This window comes from Anopheles coluzzii, chromosome 2 (genome assembly GCF_943734685.1).
Source record: "Anopheles coluzzii chromosome 2, AcolN3, whole genome shotgun sequence".
Lineage (NCBI taxonomy): Eukaryota > Metazoa > Arthropoda > Insecta > Diptera > Culicidae > Anopheles > Anopheles coluzzii.
The window spans coordinates 109788506-109811630 of NC_064670.1; the positions used below are offsets into that span (position 1 = coordinate 109788506).

At 46.4% G+C, this 23125-nt stretch overlaps 1 protein-coding gene across 1 annotated transcript; it reads right to left on the reverse strand.

Moving 5' to 3' along the window:
- Positions 1-701: 701 nt before the first annotated feature.
- LOC120961423 (uncharacterized) lies at positions 702-22273 on the reverse strand. Its single transcript, XM_049611181.1, has 7 exons — positions 21636-22273; positions 10838-10893; positions 5288-6634; positions 3496-4284; positions 2452-2891; positions 2144-2350; positions 702-2073 (listed from the first exon to the last, which is right to left on the reverse strand). Exons 1-7 carry the CDS (start codon positions 21651-21653, stop codon positions 1277-1279), a joined length of 3654 nt encoding a protein of 1217 aa, XP_049467138.1. The 5' UTR covers positions 21654-22273; the 3' UTR covers positions 702-1276.
- Positions 22274-23125: the final 852 nt, after the last annotated feature.

The following is a 23125-nucleotide window of genomic DNA, read 5'->3' on the forward strand; positions in this document are numbered from 1 at the left end:
CTCTAGATAAAAAAGCCATAGCTGGCTCTCAAGCCGTACCTTGCAAAACGCTGACCTAAAACCAATGTTCTTAAGATTTATAATACAATGAGCTATATTGGTATATTGGTATATGTATAGTCCCTACAATCCCGATATGTAGTTCATTTTCAAACTCCTGCATTCCCGTGACTAGGGCTGATCATGTTTACGAATATGTCAAACAAACCTTTCTAAGGTCATATTTAGAGGTAGAAGATGAAGAACCTTGTACTGGTCGTTAAACGTTGAGCCGATAACCTTATCGGTAGGATTTTAAACTATGTACCGTGTTCTTGCGTCAAGTCGTACAGCCTCGTAAAAAACTAAGCCTCCTACATGTAATACTTTCTAACTTACTATAGGTAACTCAATCAAGTAACTGATAACCCAATCAAGTGACTGACAAACAAATTAGTGGGCCATACGTGAGCTAATCCATTAACCTTCTACAGCAGTGGTTAGCAAATTTAGCATCATAAAGAGCAAAAGTTTAGTTTAATCAACCAGTAGAGATCCAATCCAAAAAACCAAACGAATTACCTCGGCATAAAAATGTAAGAAAACAGTTCATAGGGCATGCATCGCACCATCAAAAACTGAAAACCTTTCTCACTTTCTTTGCAAACGAACACATCCAACAACACGTATCATTTTTTATAGTTATCCACCTACATCACTAATGGAAGCTATTCCGTTCGTTTCTTTATTTCGTACTCTTACGCGCTAGAAGAAATGCACTTATCAGATCGGGTATGGGCCACCCATCCCGCACGCTACCGTAAGTTTGTTTGCGACACTTTCGAACGACGGACGTGATGGCACACAGCAAAACCGAACCAAACCGGATCCGTGCACTCCCCCGGTATGGCCATCAAGCTCCGCAGGTTTTCGGACCGGGGGGTTCGTTGCCCGTGTACCATCATCCATTCAGAGGTCGTTTCGTTTTGTTTTTGCCCTTACACCTAACACCAATCTAATTCGTTGTAGTTGTTCAGTCTCGTAAGTCTTAGGATTAGCCGTGAGGGGGTGTATGCAACCATGGACGGGAGTCGAGCTCGGCTGCCAATCGGAAGACCTACAAAATATCGTTGGCCAACTGTAGTACTAAAAATGGAGTTTGAGTTTCTTCACCAGACCGCGTGAAGTTGAGATGAACGTGCCCGAGACACGATGCACTCAGTCGTCGGTGGTGGCCGGCCCGTTCGAGACGATGTTCAGCAGGAAGCGATCGTGCGGGCCGGTACCAATCAGCAGACTAATAGTAGAAAAATCGGTATGGCGACGGGCTGCTGAAGGATGCGTAATTGTTATAGTTCGGATAGGCAGTGGCCGCATTGACCACGGGTGCCGGATTGTACAGGGCGCGCTGGGGATAGTCAAACTGCTGAAACGGGCTCTGGGCGAGGCTCTGCTGCAGCTGCGGCTGCTGGTACGCACCGTACAGGTACGGGTACTGGTTGTACTGGGCGGATTGCAGTGCTGCCAGCTGGTAAGCGCTCAGCGTGTTCATGTACGGGTAGTAGTTCGGGGCCCAGCTGTTGTAGAACGGAATGATGGTCGGCGTGTACACGGGATAGGCGCCCTGTCCCAGCTGGTTGTAGTCGGACATGTACGGGGCTGTCTGCTGCAGGTACGTAGCCGGTTGATAGGAGCCTAGCGATTGGGGTGCACTTGGGATTGGAGTAGGCGCTGGGGCCGTCTTCAGTCGCAGATTGGCCAAGAATTTCTCCGTGTCGAAGTTAGCCATCGCCTGTTGGCGATTGTCCTCCAGCTCTGCTTCGATTTCTTTCGGTGCAACACGAGCCTCAAAGTCGGGACCTACGAGGACACCTCCGGAGGTCTCATCCCCAGCAGCAACCAGTCCATATTTGCCCTTGGTAAGCACCTTCTTGTTGACCGAGATTGGAAGACCCAAGCTGCCGAGTTCGCTCGGTTTGATGCCAGCGATTGCCGTTGCTACCGGGCGTGCCACAGCCAGTCCACCATCACCGACAACGGCAGTGGCTACGGGTTTCGATGATGCTACACCACCTTCACCAGCGATCGCAAGACCTGTGAGGACACAAAATGAATCCCATTAGACATCTTCTACCAACGATCCTTCCGATCAAGTCGTACTCACCAACAGGCTTAGCCTCGGCAATGGAGCTCTCCTTCTCCTGTGTCTCAACCTGCACGGAATCACCACTGGAGCTGTCCTCGCCAACGTTCTCCTCCTCCTCCTTCTTCTTGTTCTCCTCCTTGCCCTTGTACCCGGGGAACGATGTGATCTTGCTGCTGGAGACCTTCTTCTTCTGCGGCTCGCCCGACGGTGCGGTCTCGTAGTTAGCTGTCAAAGCAGATACTTATCGTTCATTAGAGTTGATGTGATGAAATTTTTCCAAAATAGGGACAAAAACAAAATGTCCAACCCTCCATCAGCATACTTACAATCGAACAGGAACCGTATTGCATCCTGGTCATCATCTGCCTGCTGAATGTGTGCCAACTTCTGCGCAGCAACGCCAAGCTTCTCCAGATTGTCCGTGTACACCTTGCGCTGGTCCGGTGACAGCTTGCCCGTCTTCTTCACCGTCTCCTGTAGTGATACGAGCGAGGCAGCGGCATTCTGTATCTTCAGCAGATAATCCCCGAACGATTGATCTGTTGCCTTGAGGTCCTCGTCGCTAGCATCGAGCGCCTGCTCGTTCGACTGCTTCGCTCCCTCGTCGGCCACCTGTTGCACCTTCAGCTCGACGTCCTCATCATCTCCTCGCAGGATCTTGCTCACTACCGTACCGTCACTGTTTTTGCGGATCTCCAGGATCTGCCCACGAGCTCCACCGTAGAATGGGAGCTTCAGCACATCGGTAGCCGTTCGATGTTCGGGACTGGAATAGATAAATGGGGTAATTCATTAGCTTCATTTTCATTCTGGATGCTCTAAATCACTTCCTTCCCATACGGTAACCTTGACCACGTGCTCACGTGAACATTGGAAACGTCGTCAAGGTTATCGGATGTGTCTACGCAGTTTACCTATGCAGGATGGGAGCAGGAAACAGGGCTGAAGGAAGAGTGACAGGATGGAGTTGGTGCAGCTGCAGCTGACATGCATACTAAACTACGATAGAGCTACAAAGTGCTTCCGTCCTTGTGCGAAGAAGCACAGGAGCGAAAGTAAGGGAAGGGTAGTGTGATCGATGGTGGAAGTTGAAGATGTCCGATGACTTTATATTTACACATATATGTACACACTTTATGGAGAGTTGAACGCAAACAATAACGTTACAAACTCGACATGAACGGCTGATGGTGGAGATATAATGGCTTCCCAAGCAATCCTAAAGCGGCAATCGATGATGTTGATGTCAGGGAGATGTTTTGGGGCAAATGAAAATGAATTAATATATGTACAAAACACGCGACAATGGGCGAACAAAGGCGATGCGAATGTAGCTATAGTGATGGGATTTTATTTGTTCTCTCATTTACTTCACATAGTCGACAATCAGATCGGCTTGCGCGTGGGCCCGCCCGTTCGCGCCGACTATCGCGACCGACTGCGGCCGGAACAGGATCTTCGCCCGGCTGCCCTGCTTCAGGATGGCATGGGAGACGGGCGTCGAGATGGCGGTGCCACCATTGCCCGAGATCGCTTTCGACGACGGTTCCAGTATGAGCGACGCCTCCTCGCGATTATCCGTCATCGGAACGCCATAGAACGGGTAGTACTCCTGGACGGTCGGCGCTACTGGGACGCGCCCAATCACCGGAGCGTCGGCCGTCGTGGACCCGGTAGCCATCACTACCACTGGGTTGGTGGATTGTGCCGGGCTTAACCGCTGCCCTTCTGACGCTTGGATCTTCTTGGAGCCCTTCTCCGGTGCTGGTCCGGATGGTTTCGAAATGGCTTTGGAAGTCTGTTCCGGAGCTTCGGCTAAAGCATACTGCTGTACCTTAAACTGTCCATCTTGCTGCTGGAGGGCCTGCAGAAGCGGAGCATTCATCACCCGCTTGGGTTTGCTTTTCGTGGCCGGTTTTCGTGTCCGTTTTTTCATGGCTGGTTTTTGCACTAATTTTTCCGAAGTTCGATCATTTATCGGAACAATCGGTAGCATACCCTGTGCGGTCTCTACCGGTACCGGTGTGTTTGCTCCAGCTGGGAAAGGCACCGACACCGGCACTAGACTGTAGTGCCGACCGGTAAATGGAAAGGCTGGTGCAGGGTATGAGTATGGTGCTGCCGGAGTATGAAGCTCTGCCGGTCGATAGGGGAAGAAGCTTTGTTTTGGAGAGGAGAAGGAAAAACGAGGATAGAACGAAGTGATGAGTGGCGGTTTCGCATAGCATGATGCTGCAAGGCTCCAGGGTTGTCTTCTCACCGTCACGAAAGCATCGCATTGGATGGAATGGGAAGAAGGATTATCGAAAGCAGTTGCAGATTAAGCAGGCAGGCACAACAGGCACAAGCGTAAGCGTCCTCATCTCCTGGTTAGCGCAGAGTAAAGCATCAGTCTCCTAGCAAGCGTTTGTCTGTTGGTGAGTTTTGCGGCCAAATTCCTTCGCTGGAGGTGTTAGTGCGGGCACACTTGATCAGTACGACCATGTCGTTAGTAATGGAACCCATTGTTATTGTAGCACACAACACATACAGACAAACATGTTTTTTAAGGGTAAATCAATTACTGATGCAATTTCCACTATAAAACCTTACATTTTCTGCTAGAAGCAGTACACGAAACGATTCATTTGATAAATAAAATTTTGTCACTTTATTAGATCCAAAAAAGAGTTTTAAAATCCTTATATTCCTACACAGTACACTTAAAAGCTACATAGCTGCAATCGTAGTTTAAAGAAATCGATGGAAGTTGAACCCTTCCAGACCAGTCGGTACTCCATAGACGTCTGGCCCAAGGCAGCGACAAAAACACTGACAAAGTTGTCAACTTCGGCAAATCAGGATGCCAACTTCAAAAATGAGATTCTTTCGTGATCATTTATAACACAATTTTGTAGACACAAATGCATAATATAGTGAAACGAAATCATTGACAAAGCAAATATTTGAAATGTAAAGTTTTGTCGCCACCGTGACCGTTCGCCCACTGAAATCATCGTTTTCGTGTTGCAGCCTTCCCTCCATCGTCGTCGTAGGCCACCCATGGCAAGTCAATTCGCTCACTTCCCTGCAGCTCGCGAGAAGGAGTTTTGTACAGCATCCTATTTACATCTCTTCACACCTGCTACGCCCAACAACGGGGCCTCCCCCTCTACCCCATTTCATGTCCGATAGTAGACAACGGGACCACTCGCCACCAGAACCGCATCGAGCGGCAGACTACGCTTGGAGGCGCTGATCGTCTTCTCCAGATCTACCGTCTCCGGTACGGCGTACACTTTCGCACCCGGCCCAGCAATGGTTAGGCTGCGCGGATGCGTAATGGCCGTCCCGTTCGGTCCTACAATTGCCGTACCACCGCTGCCCGCAGTCGCTACACCGCCCGGCCCGGCAATCGCAATTCCACCCTGGCGCACACGGAGCCGCTGAATCACGAGCCCACTGCCCGCATCCGCCTGCTTCGTGGCAAAGATCCCGAACGGTCCCTTATCCTGCGCTGGCAGATCTTCCTCCCCGGTCAGCGGTTTCTCTTTCAGATCTTTCAGGTCCTGGGGCGTGTCCGCCGCCGCAGATCCTGACAAATCCGTCGTTGGTGTCGTCGAGAGGATATTGAACCGGTGCGTAAAGTTGTTGAACACGTTCGAAATGTTGAAGCTCTTGCCGGCCACCTTCTGCAGCATCACCAGCTCAATGTCCGGTTCGGTTTCGTCCTCTTCGTCGCCCTCCTCGCTGGAAGCCTTCTTGGCGGGGTCGCCCATGAATTTGTCGTTCGGCACGGCGGGCACATCGGCCACCTGCGCTCCCGCCGTCTGCTTCTCGTCCTCCTCCTCCTCGTAGTCGACCGCTTCGGCGATCTCTTCCAGCAGTTCCTCTTCCAGCTTGGTGCTCTGCACCGCATCGGCCACCTCGGCGACGTCCTCCATCACGCCTTTCGGTTTCTTAAGCGCAGCCGACCGTTTGCCCTCCAGGTCGAGTGCCTTGCCGCGCAGCTGTACCGGCGTGAAGGAGGCAAAGTTGATCGTGCTGGGAATGAAGCGGATTTCGCTCGATCGTCCATCCGCTGCCGGGACACTGATCGGAAGTATGTAGATCTGATTCGGTGAGCGAAGCTCTTTGCTTGCGCGCACCACGGCTTGCCCTGCTGGCAGTGGTACCAGCCGGAAGGCTCTCGGTGTGGCCATGCTGGGCAGCTGCAGATACGGTGCCGGATAGAAGAACGTTTGGGCCGCGAACGGGTTCGGCACGATACCCTTGGAAGCTTTCTGCGGTGTCTTTAGCTGAGCGACGCTCGGCGGGAAGTATGCCGGCCGGGGATAGAAATAGCCCGACGTGTCCTGGCCGCTGCGCGGGAATGCAACGTCCACCTTCTTCTTGTACCCCATCGCAATGTTGATGCGTTCGATTTCGCGCAAGATGCGATCGGTTTCCTCGATCGAGCCGCGCTGATTCGTTAGCAGCGGCTCGAGGGCACGCGCATCCGGCACCAGTCGTATCACCTGCTTCTCGATCCTGTGGGGAAACAAGAAAGATGCAGACAAAATGGAACCATTAGTGGCTGGAGTCGGGTGGAGAATGGATTTTGCAAGCGACAGGCCTTATGCCTTGGGAAAGAAGCGATAGAGTGATTGGGGAGAAAGAATGAAAGCGGATCCGTGGGGCCGATGGGGCTCGAAGTAGAACAGATCGGGGAGGAGATAAATGGGGGGCAGTTCCGAAAACAATAACACGCTAGGTGGTAAGATTTTGCAAATCTCGTTTCGGGATGATTTTTTGGTTTTTGGTTTGAAAGAGAAGGAAACATACCAGGGTTAATTAATTCATCGCAACCAATTATGATAATGTACCAAGACGGTTAGAGGAGGTCGTCTCTGAAGGAGTGCTAGTTTGGCTCATTTCGAAATTAATATTCATCCAGGGATTTTAGTTCTTTTCGTTTTTAAGGCCATAAAAAGTAATATTGTTGAACCAAATACCTTAATGTTATCTAGATTAAGACCAGAAGATAAAGCGGTTTCACGCTTTTCTCTCGAGAAATTTAGACATTTTAATTTAAAAAAAAACACACACATACAAAACCAAGCTACACTCCGTCAAAGAAGATCACAAAAGGAAACAAAAAAATCGTTAACAAGATCTATCAAATAAGGTAACAAAAGGTACACAGAACAAAAGCAGCATAATAAGAGAGTTGGTTTAGCAGAAATAGAAGAACAAAGCGATTAGAATTAATATTGATATCAGTAAACATACCTGTACATGTGTTTGGGGGTTTGTTTGGTTACTAGAAGCTACACTGGTGTTATTTCTGAGCAGGTTTGGTTTGATTATGGCGACGGGTTGGTTTACAAGAGTTAGGTCGTACACTGCTCGCCATACTGTTAGCGTCCCGCCAACTCACACGCGCAGAATACCGGGCTAATACCGACGGAGAAATGGAATGTTCACAGTCACCAACACACACGCGTACGCACGCACACACTGTTATACAGAACTATGAAGCGACGGGGCAGCTTCTGGCGGTTAAATGCTGTCTAATTTAAAGATTAATAGAATAATTGTGTCTACTTTTTTGTTGTCCAACATCCGGCGGTCGGCGATTCTATTCGATCAACTCTGCTTCCACACGCGGCGAACACGGCGACCTCACGATGTATTGAGAATTCGTGCATAAAATGGACCGTCAATTATGCGTTGCACGAGCACGAAAATGAGCTGCGGTTACATTTATTGTTTCTTGTCGTGACCGGTTTCTTTTACGCGAAATCACCTAACCTGTTGCACTGCGCTACTCTACTCCACCCATCAGGGAGCATGTTTTTCCTTGCAAAATTACCAAAGGTTCTAGTGGAACAGTGTATTGACACCGACATGAATTTTCTCATAAAATCTGCCCCGCCGGTAGCATCTGTTCTTAAGCTGATATCATCAAACATCTTGGCCAGTCATCGAGTCGAGCGCGAACGGAGCGAACTTGTCACGATCGGTTGTGTCCAGCGGCGTGTGCGCTCTTCCCATAACCCGCTGCAGTACATAAAGCGTTGCTACTGCCTGAAGATTCTTTAGTAAAAGCAATATAAAAAAAAAAGACGAACAACCTGCCCACCGGTTGAAGCGTAATGGCCATCGCCGACTTGAAGACGCATAGCTAAGCCAAGCGTTGTTAAAGCATTAGCAACAGTTACAGAATGCAGACTGTAGTTAGATGAAAACAAGCGTAAATAACGTTAGCTTAACAAAAGCAGGCTGGCGTATGCAATAGGCTACCAACAGAACCGATCAGCTGGAGAAGTGGAGAAGTTGCTGCTGGCTGTGCCAGGGCGACTGCGTTCAAGAGCGCCCCGAAGCGATGCGTAAGTATCATCTCGATGGTGGTTGAACGATGGCTTGAGAAGGTACAGTTAGGTCTAACAGGTCTAACAAGCCCGTCTGGGCAGGGCAGAAGTGCACCAACACGCACGACTTAACGACTGCGGGTGAGCAAAACCGGGGGGAGAATTGAGTGTGCAAAATTGATGAAATGACACCAATGCAGGCAGGTAGCAATTTATGAGAGGAAAATAAAATAAAGAATAAAAATGCTGCAAAAAAACAAAACCTGACGATGGTGAAAACCACTCAAGCTCAGTTTACTTGCCTCATAATACAAGCGGTATGAATAAATCATTGGTATGTTCACAATGTTCATCTTTTTCACGGCTTTAATTTGACATCTAGCTTGAGAAAACTCTCTTATGAATGTATTTGATTGAAGCAAATGTCATTTAACAAATAAGAAATCAAGGAATCAATTTTGAAGCCATTCTTGAAGTATTTTGCTGACCTAAGGTCTTTAAAAATCAACCACAATTGATTGTTAGTACTCTCAAACATAAAATTGGAAGCTTTAAAGGCGCCACACACAAAAATCCGTAGCAAATAATACATCAATTTAAAAAGGCTATCGTCTCATCGCTCTAATTTAAACAAATCAATCCAAAATTGCTTCCTCAATAACGAAATGGCTTAATTAAAAGCAAGTTATCAGGGAAGCAGCATTAATCTTCTCGCTCGGGGCATTGAAAATGGGTGGAACAAATTTAGCAACCTTCAAACCGTGGCGCAGATCCTTATCGCTTCCTGGGGAGGCACCCGTTCATCAGTGCGCACAAAACCACAGCAGTGACGACGGAAATCAAAAGTTTCGGCACGTTGCCTAACGCGCTTGGTTTTGTGAAGCGTTGTCTGTCTCTACCTCGCACACACACAGTAACACTTCTTTGCTTGTTGGCATCCATCTGCTCGTTAATCGAGTGGCAAGCATGTAGATGGCGTTGCCTGATAAACGGTGCCTCAACCCATTCATCAAACGTTCTAATCACACATTAGGTGTACCCAGGAACAATCGTAGTCCCCTGTGGGCCCAGTCCCGCCCTCAAACGGTATCATTTTAATGAAACCAATCTGTTCACTGTTCAGCTGCATGATCCACGAAACCGCAGACCTCCCGCTAGCCGAAGTCCTCGAGCACCGGTAATGGCGCTTCCATTGACCAAATACTTCCACTTTTGGAGGACCAGGAGGACGGATTTACCCGGCCGCTGATTAACGGTTATTAAAGGAACGCACGACTCTATGAAGAACGTTACACATACGCGAGCGTGCGCGCACACACACACAGAGCAGAAAAGCAAGCAGTTAAGATGGGTTCTTTTTTGCAAAGTCACGAGCTGATTCTTCCATCGGGAAGAACTTGAACGCGCGCGCGCGCGAACCGAAGGGCAGACGACGAACCCGAACGATAGACATGTTATTATGCAGCACGGGCAGCAAAAGAACAGCAACACAACACATCAGAAGTAAGCTCGGCACCGAACGAACGAAACAAAAACACCAATCCCAGTGTATTAGCGGGGCGAAGGATGAAAAAAAACAGAACCAATGGAGGTATTATTGCTTAGAGAGGAAAGGAAAGATACACTATGCAAAGAATAGATACATTACGGGTTTTAGTACGACATAGAAGCTTACGTTCTAAACACATCCAATTACGAAACGAACGAACGAACGATCAGAACACGATCCGCACAACAATGAACTTGATTCGCTGTGCCTTTTAGTTTTAGGATAGTTCTTTCTTTTTTGTCTAGGGTTCTACATGACAGTGAAAATTAATAGAAATCTGTATAATAAAGAAGTGAATGGTGAAATATCCAGCTTTTTGTAGCAAAGTTTAAAGCTATTCTCCTAAGAAAGGGCACGAGGATTGATAAAGAATGCATGATTTTGCTCACATCAAACTGCTTTCTTTCGTTACTTAATCTTACACTAGCTGAGCGGACAGAGTAAAGAAATGGGAATGTAAAAGAGGAAAATAAGAGAAAAAAAGCATGGGTAAAGGAAGCAAATGAGGTGGGTTGATGGGGAAGAAGCAGGAGATCGTTCTGACAACGACCCAGCAGACAGATCAGGTCGTTTCGGGTATCAAGCCTTATAATGTAAATTTTCGGAGCATCTTCGTGTTCTTATGTTCGGTTCGTTTTGTTTTCACCCATTTTGTCTGTTTTCTCCTCATCGATGAGCTTTATCCCTTCGTTTTTTAACCACACAGAGCATGCTAATATGTTGTATTATTCTTTTTTTCCATCTCTCTTCTTCCTTCTCTTTTGCTCTCTCTCCGCAACGAGAGACTATACTGAAACAGAAACGAAGGCACCGAAAATATGCGAAACTTACTGTATCGCCTGTGGTCGGCATTGTATGCTAAGCAGGGACGTCGCGAAAGTTAACACCTGTGAAGTGAGAAGAAGGAAAGGAAAACATGATTAAAAACTTGCTTGCAACGCTAAAAGGTTCTTTCTATAGATCTATAACAAATTTAAAAAAAAACAGCTCCAGCCAAAACCAGACTCATTTCTGATCCAAGAATGTGTTAAGCGATGCGAGACAAGTGTCAAGGGAATGGAATTACTTTACTATGAGGTTTGGGCTCAAAACGCGGGCGCTAATAAATTGTTGCGAAAGTAAACCATCTCCTCCGTCAGCAGGACGGCCGACCGGTGCTGAATTATTCATACCAAATTTGCGTGCAATTGAATAGCCGATAGATAATAAAACGATCAACGGGCTAGCGGAAGGTGTACTGTCACCCCGCCAAGCGTTAAACGAAAGACTTGCGACTTGATTGCGATTAAGCGACGAACCCCGATAGAAGGTATATAGCGCTCAAAATCATATCATTACCAAATTCTACACGTACACGATAACGGGACACTGTCAATCATACCAATGACCGGGAGGATCTGTATCCGCAGTGCCATTAACAGCGGCACAGATCCACTTCTTTCCAATTCTATGTACGAACACCGTACTCAATTGTTTTTTGCTTCTGTGCAAGAGGTCAAACACTTAATTTGTTCAAAGTCAACAACATTTCGTAACGTTTTACGACGCCAAGAAAACGCCCCGAGTGTTGCCAGCTCAACGAGGTTAAGGATTTTTGCGCCGGTTTTTCGCTCGTTTCAGCTCGAGATCGAGAGAGAGAGAGAAAGAACCCACTACCCATTAGGTGGTATTAACGGTATGCGTAGAGAAGTAGAAATGCTGGAAAATCACGGTTCTGCATCGGGGTATTCGTGGTACCCCCCGCGTAGCAGAAGATGGCCGACCCGGCTCCGGTGAACATGGGTTTGACCAAGCTACCGTCCATCCTGCAAAGTTCTTGTTGTGATAAAATGAAGAAACAAATGCCAACTGGATGAAGCGAAGGAAACAAGCATTTTAACGCCATCCAAACAGTGTCTTTAGGTACTAGGGAACTTCATCAGTCGATTCCAGCAGGAAAAAAAGATTGCAGAACAAAACGGGTTTTGGTTTGAGTTTGAATGAGGAAAACCTTTTACAAAGCATCGTTTTGCAATTCCATCGTTTTGGATGACTATACAATAAACACAATATAGCAAAACGTTAAAAATATCTGAAATCATTGACAAAATTATTATACCCCTTGCACAGAGGGTACAATAATGTCATTAACCTCGGCTGCGCGCACACTGAACTCAAATTCGAGATTGATTGGCCGACGAAAAGCTGCTCCATTCTTCGGTTGATTTATTGTGACTCTTTTCACCATATTTGTTTGACGAACCACACCTTCCACCAACGTTTTGTGTTCTCGGAAAGAATTGAACCATAAAAATAACCGCTTAACGAGGCCATAAATTTTGGCGAAACCAGACAAAAAAAACAACCCCGCAACAAATTTATTCGCACCGACAACACGACTTCGACTAGTGTCCGGGGCTGACAGTGGGATGAAATGTCATGTAAAAAATGGGCACTGAAAGCGCTGAACTTAAGCACAAGCGACGAACCTCAGCCATTTACCCGCACTTGCGGTCTATATTATGACAACACAGATCATTCTTGTAGATCACATCATACGATTGCAGCTGTGCTCTGTGTGTGTTTTTAGTGCCACTGTGTAATAAGATCTACCACCAGATCTCTGTCATCTCGGACATCTCAACAGCCTGGTAGAAGCAAATAAAACCACCAACCACTCGATCGGTGTTCTTATTTCCCTCCCATACACTTGTTTTCTCTCGTACTATCCCCACAACTCTGCAAGAGAACATAACTCTTCGCACCGTAATTACAACACAAATTGCCTTCTCACTTATCGATCCATTAGGCCCGCTAATGTCCATTAAACCGTAAGGCAGCCTCAGAATTGCTTGCTGCTGCTGCCGCTGAATCTCGATCTGATTACAATCGGCCGCATCGGGGTGTAAGGAAAGACAAATATGAACGTGCCTAAAAGACTCCTCCCTTTTCCGGGCGACGGGTGACCATGTTCTCGACACCCCAACGAGTGAGTGTGTGTGTGTGTGTGTGTGTGGTGTGTGACTCGAAGAGAAAAGAACACACTGTGCTGTGGTTAATTTATCGCAACCATCAAGAGGCCAAAGAACTGGCGATGGCTTCTCGATGTAATTAAGAGTCACCCCGGTCCGTCGTCACCGGCGACAGCTTTGCAGCGCGTCAACCAAAGTGTTAAAAACCGAACTGCAACGTAGGGTTGCTGCATAATTTTCTTTACAAAATTGCCCGATAGAGAAGAATAAAACATTCCCCAGTTTCCCACTCCATCTCGCATGTGATCTCGAGATAATGTTGCATTCAGACGAGTGGAAGCGAACGATTTGCCTGCCGAAGCATGCGTTCTCAGCACAAGCTGATTAAAACATTTCGCTGTCATGCCAGCTGAACGATGAACGCTGTCAAACGCTGTCATCAGCTGCTGGCAACCACATCATTTGTAGCCGTGGTCAACATTGATTAGCTAAATTGCAGCCTGCCCCGATCGGTGAAGATGTTCGCTCTCCGAGCATGTCGTTCGCTCGCTTTTGACAGTGACAGTGACAGCACCAATCAGTCTTCTTTTCCCCGGACCGGCTGTTCGCACGCACACGCAAACTACCAGCTCTTGTTTGCTTGCTGAGTCGACAGAAAAACTGCGCACCATATCTATTTATCCTGTCTAGTCGGGGCGTAATTTAGCAAGCGCAAGCTGAGCACCGAAATGTCTTCATTCGTTCTGCAAGCGATGGAAGGGAAGGAAGCGTTACGAGAACAACTGTTTCTCGAGTGCTGCTGCAAGTGGTTGAGCATTGCAATTGCATATCTTTAGCTAGTTGCATTTCTTCAGTAGTGCGATAAACATTAACTTCAGGTTTAATTAACAGCTACGAATATATAAGATAAATTTGAGACATTTATTCCAGTACAGCAACCCACCCAGGCTCATTAATTATACAGTAACTGCTGATCATATTAAACCAATGTGTTCCAACCTGAAATTCTTTTCTTTATTGCTCTACTTCCTTTCAAGAGCACGTCCATTAATAACAAAATGACAAGCGCAATCCACATCAACCGTCACAGGACGCTTCCCATTGTCCTTGATACCCTTTGTGTTGACGATGCCAGTATCCCTGGAAAAAAAATCTACTCGACTTCCGCAATCATCGGGACTCCCCTTTTCTGTGCGTGATCGATAAAGCGAAAGGAGGAAGTCATTCTCAATAAAATACTAAAAGAGAGCAACAACCAAGCAAAATAAAATATCCCTTTTTATCATTCTGTAAAATATCCCCTTGATGCTGATGATGGTCCACCGACAGACATTGGTAGCGAATTATATTCCTTTTTTTTTTTGCAAAAACCTGTTTCTCTTATCAGAAATGGGCCACTCGAAGGTAGCCGTGGCATGCTCGGTAGCCGTTGAAAGACGCTAATGATAATGATCCATCGATAATGGATTTCAACGCCTAAAGGTTCGCAGATCAGCGCTATTTAGCGTGATTAATGATCTACCGTTGGCGCCGGGCATTAAGGAAACGGGACGCAACCTTACAAGTTCTTTTAAAAAAAAATGGCAAATCAAGCTTAAGATGGAGGACAAAAACTATTCTCATTTATTGCTCTATTCAAAACTTTGGAGAAGTATCTTTGGGGGTATCATTGATGGGATTAAGTCGTCTATTTTTCCTATTAATTAATTGTAATGCCCCAACAAGTTTCGTGCGTGATCAATCTTGTCGTGCATAATAGATGTGAAGAACAGGATTTTGCACTTAATTTGTTATTAATCACAACTGATTACCGACTTTCTAGCAATCGATTCATCGTTATAGCGCAAATATAGTTCCACCTACTTTTTTGCAGTTTTTATTCAAATTAAGTCAAATCTCTACCTTCTTTTATCGATGTTGAGAAATAAGAGAGTTGTGCCTAAACTTGTTTATAGCTCTTTTAAATTGATTACGTTTACCTCAGATGTATTCCAACTTGAAATTCGATCAAAATTCTTCATTGCTTCATTACAGAATGGTTTAATTTGATACCGCTTTTAAGTTATTCAAACCTCAATCTGAACACTGCAAGTAAACTATGCCTTAAAAGTGGGCATTTAACCTCTATTAATAGCATAAGCGTAACACTAACAGACAGAAAAGAAAACTACCAATCAACAATTACCCTTTTCTTTGCCACAACGACAAGCTAACCTACAAAATCCGAACCCCATCCCACACCTACCGCTGGGTGGTAACTTTCTCCCAAAACTCCCAAAAAACCCACCCATTTTAATGAATACCGCCAATCCCTTCGCGCACCCTCTAATCAACTTCACTCCACGCATGCCACGGTAAACGCCTTCGGATAACGATCGTTTAATTAATCGTATCTGGATCGGCCGCCTGCCAATCTTCTACTCGCCGGCCCTGCAAAATGTAATGAGCAACAACAGCGCGGCCAAACATCACAAAATACCGTTTCCGATGGTGCAGAAGAAGACAAAAAAAAAGAATCGGTCCCGTCCAGACACGACAGGCGGGACCGGTTCCTTTTTCTTTCTCCCACTGGTGGTCGTGACGCATGCTAGGCTCAAACTATTTGCCGAATTCTAGGTTGATAGGATTATCATAATAATGAAAAGAACCGTCTGCCGGGACAGTATTGTGCCGGGTTTTGTATTTCTCCCCTGTCCAGTTCCAGTCCATTGACCCATAGCCGACCAGGGGCGAAGATTCTGCCTCCCCCCACGGGCCCCATCCGGAGGTCGTCCAGGTGTGTGCATAAAAATTTTATGGCAATGTCTTCTTTTAAAAGGAGATCAACAACCTTCCAGCAGAACAAGCCGGTTGGTCGATTGGTTGGCTTTCGCTGGCTGGAGCTTTTATCGATGCTTTTGCCCTGTAAGCTGAGCATGATCTCGTTCACGTTTTTCTACGATTTGAGCGATCAAACGATGTGTGGCTGGCGCATCGTACCGATCGATCATTTTGCCATTTTGCGATCTCCTTTCTTTGCCTATGCTTCTATCACCCCATTTGCTTCGTAACATAGTTTTGGAACTGTTTCACTACTATTGTATCGCACGCAGAAAGAAAGAAAGACGAGCCTTTCAGCGCGAATCACCACGAAGCTTCCCATAATTCCCGTAATTGCTCCGCGGGTGCGAAGGACGGGAAGGAAATTTATGATTTGCGTACGCCCCGGCGAAAGACACGCTCTGAACGGAGATAATTGTTTCCCCTGCACTCCCGCTGCTGGGTGGTCGTCACCTCTGGGAACAGAATCTGTGCCTTTATTTTCTTTCTTTCCGTTTTTTTTTATTTTGCAACTGACCAACCAACCATCCCGCCAATTGGCCGCTAAAAGATGCATATCATAGCTGGACAAAGGAGGGAAAACAGCAACCGCTCGGGTGCAAGGGTACGACTGGCAGAAGGGGGGGGGGGGTGTATAGGCAAATTATTTCCCTCGCCTTCCATTATCATCCCTGCTGTCTGCTGTCTGGCAACATTATCATCATCAGCCTCATCATCCGGGCTCTCATCATTACGGCGCATCAAAACCAAACCTCAAATGGAATAGCACGCCGTGATTGCAAACGCAGCAATCACAATCGTTGCATACGCCTTTTGTTTGTTGCGATTTTCTCCTACTCCCGCTGAAGGAAAAGTGCTTCGTAACACCTTCCCCCGTGGGGATGAGTGTGTCCCGGGGACGAGTTGGAATGGCACCTTTACGTTGCTCGACGGCTTTGAACCGATTGCTGTAACCGTTGTTGCGCCGTGGTGCGTTGAGGCCACATTCCAGAGCGCCAGATCGATCGGTCGGTGGGTTAGGAGACCAACAAATTGGTTAGGTAAAGATGGCACACACCCACAAGACAAACGTATACCGGTGGGTGGGGGGGGGGGAGGTGTTGACCTATTTAGTGTGGGCAGATGTGCTAGTTTACGATGCCAAACAGGCAGAAAGAGAGCAGATTGGAACATAAAATGGATATAAAAATGGGAGTTTGTATCAGAAGCATCTTTTGGTCCGAGGGGGAAAAATAGTTATTTCTAATATATTCTAATATATTCTTCGTCGTCTGCAGTTGTGGCTGTAGGTTAATGGCAGAATGATTCTATTGTAACCTTTTGAGACGTTTGTGTACTTTAATATTACAATTGGTTCTTTTCATGTGTTGTCACTAGCTCAACAACCAACAAGGACCTTAACAGAAACCTTCATGTTTTGCTAGTTCTGATACTGACAGAAGATCTCTAAACGATTTGTCATTCAGGTATAACTCTAAATATTAGGTGTTACAATCCGAATGAATTTGACTCATTGTAGTTGTAGGTCTACATCTACATTGTAGAATGGAGATCGCTACATCCTTTTTGACTTCAAAGAAAGTCTTGAGCTTATGAAGGTCCCAAAATATCTTCAAAATTCTTAAACCAATGTGAAGTTGTATTCTAATGATCCGTAATATGTAGCAATCGTCATTAATCAGGCTTCTCTATGATTATCCAGGCTTCTCTATGAAATCTATGATTATCTCTCAAATTCAATTGAAACCACACAAAGAGTCGCATCTTAGAATGACCTTTAAAAATCATTCACCCAAAAGGTAATTACATTAACTGCGATTTGATATTCCAGGTTCCAAAATCATGCCTGTCATTCGATGCTACTCCACAAAAAGAAAGAACAATTTTACCATCAAATGACGGTGTCTGCTTTATTATTCCTAAATATCTCCCATAAAAAAACACTTCGATCATGTTTCAAACTCACACTGGGAAAAACCCGTCCCAAACCATCCACACAAACACACACACGAACAAACCGGCTTAAAAGATATCATTCCGTTGTCTTCACCCGTGTGAGTGACCTCCATTGCGATAAGCACCCAGCAGCAGCAGCATCGGTAATATTGTGTCCTAATGGTCTTCGCGCAGTTGTGCGCTAAGCTTTCGCAGGTTCCTCTTCCGCACGCGGCAGGAATCTCAACTGAATGCTCGAGACCACCAGAGAACCAGATCACCGCCCGGACCGCCATGTATGGATTCGTGCCGTGGGCTCGGGCAAAGTAAATATTTTCCCAGTTGCAGTTCTTTCGTTTTTGTTTCGCAAAGATTTCGCACTTCACAGCTCCATAACCGGCAGAGTGCAACAGTGCCCAGCAGAACCGGAGCACGATACCGGTGGGCGGTTAAGAACGCTAATGACCAAACACGGCACACCACACTCGGTACGGCGGGCATTGTCAAGGTCGGGCAAAGGTTCGTCGCTTGAAAGTCTCTTCTCAATGTCAATGCGCCGGTAAGCGACGAACCTTGCCGGTTTTTGTTGGGAAGGTTTCTTTTTTTTCATATTTCCACTCAAAAGGATGAAGACCGCAGTCGTTTTAATTGAAAAAGATGACAAGAAGAGAGTGTGTAAAGCGCGATGTACTAGCACACTCTTCCCATGTCATCGTTTATCGTGATCCAATTTAAAGTACCTCATGCAGCAATGCAACGATAATGATAGTGTGTCACCGCGCGTAATCAGTGCTGAGCTTACAGGCGGCCGCTAAACGGCAAGCAGGTCCCTTTGGGGCTCTGCCAGACCCGATTAATGGGGCTGAAAACAACTTCGCAACTGATTATGCAATTAATGCTGCACACTTCGTATCGTCCTTTTTAATGAGCGTCTCACGCACAATCAATTTCTGTACGGCATGGGGCCTGCCACTCATTTGCCTGCACTGCGCGAAGGCTAGTAGCGAACGTTCTGCTCTGCTGGAAGAGCTATTGCATTTTAATGAGATTTTTAGAATCCGTGTGGTCCGCCCTGCCGGTCGTAAATCATTCTGGGAAGGGTTTGGCCAAAGGCGCCTTTGTAAGCGAGCTTCGCCTCGGGGTGAGTGAACAGCTGATTGATTTCAATTATCACTACAGCCAGCCTTCTGCCTTTACTTGGAACGAGCCCTTCCAGCTTGGGAGTTTTCATATTTCCTAGGGCATATCAGCATATGGTGGCCTAAGCCCTTCCAGCTCTTGGGGGCTTATTTTGGCTTATTAGGGACGAGGAAACAATCTGTTCCCTTCTGGGAGTTTCTTGGCGCTCCGGGCGAAGGGCCAAATGCGTTTCACTTCAACGACCAAACAGTTTTGAATGGGGCATCCTGTCTATGCTTGGAGCTTACACATTTTTCTCGCCCATACCCAAGCACCCATAATTAGCATTAATGTAATTACATTCTCCTGCTTCACACTTGCACAAGGGCCCGCCGGCAATGGGATAAATAATCAAGTTTGTCGTTGGGATGCAGGCAATGGAACAACCCATCCTTACTTCTCTTGTCTGCCAGACTTCAAAAGCAAGAAGAATGTTAACCTTTTGCCAATTCACGAATGACTCAAGCTCGATCGTTCGGTTCGTTTTGCAGCTAATTTACGTGCACACAAAGCCCTCCCGAAGGGGTGAAATTCGAAGCAGAAAAAGCAAGAATCGACACTCTCGCGGCGGTTTGTATGCAAATGGATTCTAATTTGGTTACCCTCAATTGTTGTGTGCTGTGTGGGGAAGGCCTGGCAGAGGTGAGACAAAGCGAAAACAGAATATGTTTCAGTTGGCGTGTATCGTGTATCGCGTCGTGCAAGGTGTCACCGAGCACCCGACGATATTGATGTGTGTAGCATTTGGGCTAGCAAAGCAAGCATTTGAAATGTTGTGTTGTGCTGTGTGTAAGAAGGAAAGTGTGTCGAATCTTTCACCACCCGGGAGAGGGGCGAATACGACACGCGGGGCAAAAGGTAGCAAGCATATTTGTCTTGCCAAGATCGATGGCTCCGGCGTGTAACACTTTGTCTAGTGGACTAGCCAAAACATACAACCACGCAAACACTTCTGGCAAGTGTTTGCGCACGCAAAACACAGGGGAGCTGCTGCACACATTTTATGAGCAAATATTTAACCGAAACAAGTGGCAGCGAGGAACATTAGCACAATTTCTTCTCCTATTTTCCTCCTCTATTTTTGTTTTTGGCTGAAAATATTAATTATTATTGCATGAAATCCCCACTTGAAATAGAAAAGCGAAAAGCTCATCAAACCAAACCACTTCTGCGTTTCGTGAGCTAATTTAATTTCATTGAAGCTGAATGGTTTCGCCCAATTAGATTAAGCTACAGCCACAAACAGACCGCTCTAAAGTAAGTCAGTAGAATCACGGATCGGCTAAGGCTAGTCCGCTTGCAGGTGGGATAAGAATATTCTCGCCACTCGCTACTGCGCTCTTGCCGATATTCTTATCTAATTAAATTTCATTAACGCAAGATCTGAGAACTGCGCAACGCAAAACAACAGATGGTCAGAGGTATGTTGTTTTGCTTTGTTCATTATCCACTTTCTGGGGCATTCTAATGTCGAAAGGATATAAGTTGAAATCAAAGGCAGACGCATGTAGAGGAAGTTCAAAGTCGTGACGTATACCTTTTAGATATTTATCAGAATGCCTTATGAGCCTGAAATAGGGTATAAATTAAGTTTTTGAAATGACTTTAAATGAAGCATTGCTTTATGAAAAATGTTCTCTAAAACGTTACTATACCATTACTACTCATCAAATTTTTGGAAATTATTCAAGGGTAGTGTAATCATGACCGAAATGACGGCGTTTTGAATATTATTTTAAGTGTAAATAAGTTATAGCTCTGATGGAAGATTAAAATTTCATATTAAACATGGTACTGTTTCCAACTTTCTTAAACCTTTTTTGACCATTAGTGTTGAGGAATCATAGGTTTCTGTAGTTCAGTTATCTTTAAACTGATATAACATGAGTTGAATGTTTAAGTGTATCTATGAAATTCGTACATATTTATTTTAAACAACGATCATCAGTTATGCAGTAAAAACTAATCGTTCCAAATATTTTAAAAGGAAGCCATTGTAGCTTTCTCGGACCAAATTTATGTTCCTGAAATGATGATCTTGATTGCGTCCTCTTTGTATTTTTTTTTCTTTATAAAATTTCCAAGTGTGTTTTACAATGATCATTGAATTAATTAAGATCAATCAGATTGATTTCCATCAGTTCCATCTGCAGTATTCAAATTCCAACTCTCTCTCTCTCCCCCTCGCATCCCCCACGCTCATGAACTTGAACTTGAACCTCAGCTTTCCTTATCTCATCACGGTGCACCATCGCAGCATCTCCCCTCCCAATCGCATAACATCTCCCGTGTGCAACACATTATGAAACCGATCGCACAGCCGTAACTGTAAAAGTGGGGACCGTTTCCCACTGCTATGCTGCTGCACGAGTGCACGCTCGCGTCACCTCAAAACGTCGATCGGCTCGGAAAGCGTAATCGATCACCGACCGGCGCAAGCCAGCGAAAAGGAGGACACCGGACAGCTGCGTGTGTGTGCAGAATATTAAAGAAAACAAGAGGCACCGGCCAGCGACCGCGAATGTGGCAGAGAAAACGCCCTACTCTCTATTGACGCACGGACCCTCCGTACGCTTGAGGGGGTGGGGTGAATTCTTTCGCCGAGCTGTTCTTTTCAGAAGCTGCTTTTACTTAAACCGTGTATACTACGGAAAGAACCGGAAGTTCATCTTTCATAGCAAAAGGAAGGAGGCTACATTTACGCGCAAAGAAAATAAGTAATGGGAAGCGTAATTCATTCTTACCGCTAATAGAAGCTTCATGATGAATGCGTTTGGGTGCAAAAGCAGACTTCCTTTCTCTCCTGGTCGGCGTTGTTTGCGATTGGAGATGGAATCCAACAGCAAGACGGGGGAAGTATATTTATTTGCCCCTAATTTATACCACCCTCGTAAAGCACACACACACACCAATAGGCACGCGCACACACACACAGGCAGCTCGTTCAGAACGCGCAAAATCACGGCTCGCGTCTTCTCTCGGTTTCGGCGCAGCAGAGAAGCTGGATGGAAAACAATTTGCGCACACAAATTGCAGCGTGACCGTGCAGGAAGTTCGGGTGTGGAGTGTTTTCCAATTTGGCTGCTCAAGCTTTCCTGTTTCTCTCCTGCTTAAGTTCGATTTTCGCCGAAGCAAGCAGACAATCACAACTGCAGCACAATCACAAACGCAACGATCGGTAGGGAAACACTGAACACGCACACGGCTCACACTTTACGCGGCACTTGCTTCCAGACTTGTTTGTTCGCTTCAGAAAACGCAACACACTGTAACGGAGGAAGAACAAAAAAAACTGGGGAGACTTTCAACGACTACGACGACGACGCAGTTGTCCGATGTTTCCTCGGCCACTGCTGCAATCCGACTGTGCGGTCGGCCGGGAATGTAAGCTGGTTTTATGTTTTTTTCGCCCTCTCTCTCTCTCTCTCAGCCCCATCCGACCCCTGTGAGCGTTTCCCCCTTCGCAAAGCACCATGCTCGCCCAGTGCAGCCTTTGGGCGGATGGTGTGAGAATGGAAAGAAAGCACACGAGCATCGATCCTCCCCACCAGCGTGCTTCCTATGCGCGGTGCGGGGCATGGGTCCAACGATATCAAGAGCACACCAAGCGGCGTGCACGAAGCGGCAGGGTAAGCAAAAGGGAAAAAAGGTGCCCTCTCCCCCACGAACGAGGGGAAAGAAAGAAGCTTCCCAACAGACGCACTGATTTTTCTTCGCCTTCAAGCTCGATCGCTCGATCGAATACGATGCAGAACGTTTTGCGCTTGCGTGTAGTGGTGAGAGAATGCGACGTTTCCCCGAGATCTTTCCCGGGGCCCAGCGCTCCCGTGAGATGACTTCCTTGCTTCGATTTCTCAAGACCAGACCGGTCTCGGACAGAACGTTGTGCGTGAGGTGGAGAAATTTGGTCGATAACCAGTCCGAACCGTACCGGAATATCTTGATTGTTGTCCCATTTTGCTGATAGTCTCGGTGCAGCTCGGTTAGCTAATAGGCGATGTCCCTCCGCTCAGCAACATTGCACAAATGATGCATTTTTATTTGAGCAGAAAATTGCTCGCTGGTATCGTAATCAGCAATTAATTGGGAGCCGCCCCTGTTCTCACTAGAAAATGGCCCGAGGGTCTTTGAAACGCATTTCTCTAATTGGTGAAACGGGACAGCAGTAGGCAAAAGCTGCCATAAAGATATTGTTTTAAGCGCCACTAGTTACTTTGTTTTTTTTCCTTTTCTT

Bases quoted from the DNA above. Each gene is read 5' to 3' on its own strand.
- LOC120961423 (XM_049611181.1), bottom strand. The intron at 4,285-5,287 runs AAATGGGGTAGA...TCCAAAACAAAG, and splicing joins GTTGTCTACTATCGGACATG to CTTCTTCCCCTATCGACCGG. The intron at 2,074-2,143 runs GTGAGTACGACT...GTGTCCTCACAG, and splicing joins TGCCGAGGCTAAGCCTGTTG to GTCTTGCGATCGCTGGTGAA.